Source organism: Cyprinodon variegatus, unplaced genomic scaffold, assembly GCF_000732505.1.
Source record: "Cyprinodon variegatus isolate N-32 unplaced genomic scaffold, C_variegatus-1.0 Scaffold993, whole genome shotgun sequence".
Classification (NCBI taxonomy): domain Eukaryota; kingdom Metazoa; phylum Chordata; class Actinopteri; order Cyprinodontiformes; family Cyprinodontidae; genus Cyprinodon; species Cyprinodon variegatus.
Window position 1 is genome coordinate 281024 of NW_015151446.1, and position 4641 is coordinate 285664.

Consider the following 4641-nt stretch of genomic DNA (forward strand, 5'->3'; position numbering starts at 1 on the left):
ATATAGATCACCACTCAGGAGCAAGCATCACCGCTCAGGAGCAAGCAAAAAAAAAAAAAAATCTGAAAGTTAGACAAAAACTTTCATTCATTTTTGGTTGGTAGTGTTTAGACACAGTTTATCAATTCACAGAAACACCCTAATGTGTAGCTGATGTTAATGGGCCGTTCAGGCAGCATGCAGAACTATGCACCATTTTTAATGGCTTTTATGGAGCTTATCATGCGCCAAACACATAAAGATCAACAAGTTTAACACTGGAATGCACACCAGTTTCACTACTCACAAAACATACAGTACAGCTTATTACAACAGCCAGCAGTTATTTCCAACCAACATGGATTACTGCTGCTGACTTCAGTGGTTTGCAGTATGGTAGTACCATTGCCACTATCCTCTGCGTCCCGGAAGCATGATCCATCAGATATACATCTGGTTGTCTATAAATAATGTAATTATGTTACTAAAATTACCAATTTCTATCCTTAACTCATTAAAAATTGCTAACACACATCTTTCAAAAATGTCTGTGAAACAATTTTGATGTTTTTCCACATTTTCTCCATTAAACTGCTTCTATGACGTCATAATGGGACATGCTCAGAGCTAAATATGATTAAACCATGTTTATCTGTTGTTTCTTTCTTTCTTTAGATTACGCACTATATACCATAATGTTAACATTAAAGGAGGACATAAAATTCAAAAAGCCTAGATTTATGTTTAATCCGAAGCGGAAAAAGTTAGCTCCCGGAAGTAGCGTAGGATCCCATTTCCGGTGCAGATCGGGCAGACGAGTGATAAACAGAAAGGAATTTAAGGCATTTATTTTCTCAGGAAATACATTATTAACCTTTAACTCATTATATTTTAGTGAACTTAAATTTTTTGGGGAGGGAAAAATTGAATTTAAGTGTTTTTAACAAAATAAAATTAAGATGGGCCGCGGATGTATAACTGGATCCAGCTCCTTCAACATCCACCCAAATCCAAACATCCAAATCACTAAGTTATAGCTTTGGTCTGAGCTCGGGTCAGTTTTCATCTCAATGCTTTCATGTTTGTTGGTTTGTTAGTTAGCAGGATAACTTGAAAAGTTATGAACGTCTTTTAAGGATTTTTCCTTTTTTTAATCAGACATGTGCCTCATGTCAAGGAACAATTCACTAAAATGTAGTAATAATCCAGATCATGTGTCAGTTTTAGCACATGGTGCAAAATTTGCCGGAGGCCTGCATTCTCCAATTTCTTTTTCAGTATTTCAATGCTGTATCTCTGACAGGGAAATGATTTATTCAAAGCAAAGCTTCCTTGTGCAACCAAAGTCTTTTTCAAAGATGCCAGTGGCAGTTCTAGACCTGAATTGCAAAATACTTACCCTCTGGAATAACACTTACCTATAATTCTAGAGGGTAAGTATTTTGCAATTCAAAACAGCAGATGTTACCAAAAGCTGAGTAATTTTCCTGTCTTCAGTCTACCTCAGGCTGCTAATGCCTCAGCGGTATCAGGCTATATTTTATTCTCTACTCTTAAGTAGGGCTGCAACTAAAGATTATTTTGTAAATCGATTAATCTGTCGATTACTTTTTCGATTAAATCAATTAATAATCGGATAGCAAAAGGTTCCTTAAAGAAGAGTTTTTGTGATGAGTGTTGAATAGAGCATGATGACAGATGAAAATGATTTTTACCTTAAATGCAAAATGTTTACACTTTTTTTTTTTTTACAATTTTGGTATAATTGCTGCTCTAAGTGGGTCACTCTTTCAGCTAGAGGCAAATTTTAGAGTCTCAACACCAAACGATTAATCGATCATTAAATTAGTTGATGTTTATTTCAATATTGATTAATCTGATTAAATGTTTCAGACCTACCCTTAAGCAACGAGTATTGGGAGATTTCTTCTGTCACAAACCTTTTACAAAGTAGGACCAAATGGTTGTGGGTCAGATCATTACTGCCTGTCTAATACCAGATGTAGTCTTGACTAAAAAAGTAAATGATGATTAAAGGAAATGATCTTGAGAGAAAAGCTGCACTGTCACATGTAGAAACCCAGTTTCTAAATATGGTTTGCCTGACATGTAGAGGCAGGAATAACACATATATTTTAACTGTGCGGTTATGTCTGACCTCTGCCCTCCAGGAATTTCTCCATGAATTCATCAAAGGTGCCCGGATCCTCAAGGAAGTTAGCCATTTGGTGGAAGTAATACGAAGACACCATGACATCCTTTGGGTTCCTCATAACATAGATTACCTACAAGTTCCAGAGTACAAAAATATGCAGTGTTTTGTGAATTTTAAGTTAGAACATCAGTATATGTGACCAAGTTAACCCACTTACTCTCGCTTTGGAGGTATGAAATGAAGGGGGCATGAGGCTGTAATGAAAATGTGTAACAAGGGCACGTGGAGATGGCAGCTTATCCACAATCTTCGCCAGTCTTGTTTCTTCGAGCCATGGGACCCGGTCCCAGTTCACAACCGTATGAACAGGGGTCAAATCTCCTCCATTTAGCACCAGCGGCAGGATCTCCTGCATCCAGGTCGTTCCTGCGAAGATGAATGATGTAGTTCAAGTCAGGGGAGTTGGAAGTCCTCCTCATTTGTGTGCTTTATTTCAAACATAACGCAGGAAGTCTCAGTTAACATGTGTGGCTTTGTTTACTGTAAAGTAAGAAAACACAAATTCCAAGAACAGCTTCTGTAAAAAGAGCAGCTGTTGACAAACAGAATTACTGAGAAATTATAAAAAAGGAAATGAGTCAGGATTATTTTAAGTTATGACCTCACAATGACTGATCGAAAAAATATAAGAAGTCCAATTACAAACACATTTACCAACTATATATATGTTTTTATTTAAACACCAGACTTTCTGTCTACAGTCCTCTCAGTTCTTTAGCGCTGAGACGATCAACAGTAATGATACCATCCTCTGAAAGGGACTTAGACACTTTTACTCTGTTATTCTAAGATAAAAGTTACACACATCAGCTCTGAGGCTTTTTGCCAGACTCACTAAATGACCAAGAAAACATTAAATCATGAACATAAACTTTTAGTAATGTGTTACCTTCCTGGGCATTTGCTGATAAATGCTTGATTATTTAACAACCTAATTTCTAAGTGTGCCAATCTGGTTGCTTTTTTTTTGTTTTTTGACCTTTTCCTTTTATTCACTTTCTCTGCCTAAACCAACTTTTACATCTGATGCAGATTAAATTAAGCCTGTAGAATTCATAGTATACAAAGAAGAAGAGGCTAAGATTCTGTATCTGTTTGGGGTCCTTTATTTACAGACATGATCTAAACTAAATATGACTATATGAATGTTGTCAATAGACTCATGTTCCACAAAGAGATGATACACAACAACATGACACAAAATCAATAAATAAATAATAATAAAATAATATCTGCTTAAAGGTTATTTTCAAAAGTTACTTTAATTTTGCCTACATTATAAACGCTTTCAATACTTTATTGAATACCACTCTATATCAACATGAACAGACTAAGCGCATATGAAATGCTTTATTTTATTTCACTGCAGTTATATGATGTCACTGGAAATCAGAAATGTAATTCTTAGCCAAGTTGCAGCTCAGAACGAGAAACACTAAGACATAGCTGTCGGCACTTAAATTCCTTCGTCAGGCTTGTAGATCATCCAAAAGGAAATTTGAAACCTGGTTTTTACATACATATTTACCGCTTACATCACAGAGGGACCAAAAAGTACCTGTCAGTATTAAACACATCAGACACTTAGACAAATGAGCAGAGGACAAAGATTTCTATTACCTTAAGCAACTAATGGTGAAACAGACCTGCTACAAAAACAATGGGGATCCTCACAAGTCCCAGTTTTTCAAACCTTCATATTGTTTTCTATTACACCTGAATGATTACTCAAATTAATCAAATAAAACAGATAAATAAAAAAAAAAAAAAACTCAGGTCAACTCTCTTGCAGATGAAAATTATTCCCACAGCAGGATACTGCCAGTATCATGTTTCACCACAGGGATCACGGTACAGTATAATGTGCATTATCATTTTAGGGCCAGCAGGTTCAGCTCACATATCTACAAAGTTTAAACAGCCGCTTGTCAAAACAACATGGCCTCTATTAGTTTCTATCAACCAAATCATTTAGGCTTGAAGGTGAACACTTCAAGCCTGGGTGCCAAGCGATCAAATTCCAACCATTCCACACCAAAGAAAGCTTTTCTTTCTTTGTGCATTTAAGCAAGACACATCCAGAGTGTCACAGCTGCCAGCTGGCATGCATTATATGATGGCATGCACCACAGTGCTCCTAAAACCCCTTAGAAGTTTCCTACTGCTGGTCTTCCAGTAAATCCAGATTTTAACAGTCCCCAAATAATAACTAACCTGTTTCCAGACTTCTTAAGCTACGACTGACAATGTTCCTGTTTAACATAACTCCTTGAAAGCCTTTTTTTATCATTTGAGTAGACCATCTCATGTTAGTTTGCAGTTTGTTCAAACTATCTTCTATAGCTGCAGAAAATGACATAAAAATCTGCATCATAGCACTGATCTAGACTAGAGGTGAGTATTGGCATGAGTGTTGCGATTCGATACATGTCGCGATACTTGGGTCA

The 4641-nt window shown here is 36.4% G+C and overlaps 1 protein-coding gene across 1 annotated transcript in view; it reads right to left on the bottom strand.

Moving 5' to 3' along the window:
* The window catches only part of LOC107100614 (sulfotransferase family cytosolic 2B member 1-like), a 14359-nt gene that overhangs the window by 4769 nt on the left and 4949 nt on the right, over positions 1-4641 (bottom strand). Inside the window, exons 2-3 of the mRNA XM_015399165.1 lie at positions 2352-2560; positions 2138-2264 (exon numbers count right to left, since the gene is read on the bottom strand). Coding sequence (XP_015254651.1) covers positions 2138-2264; positions 2352-2560 — 336 coding nt within the window. The remainder of the gene's footprint in view (positions 1-2137; positions 2265-2351; positions 2561-4641) is intronic.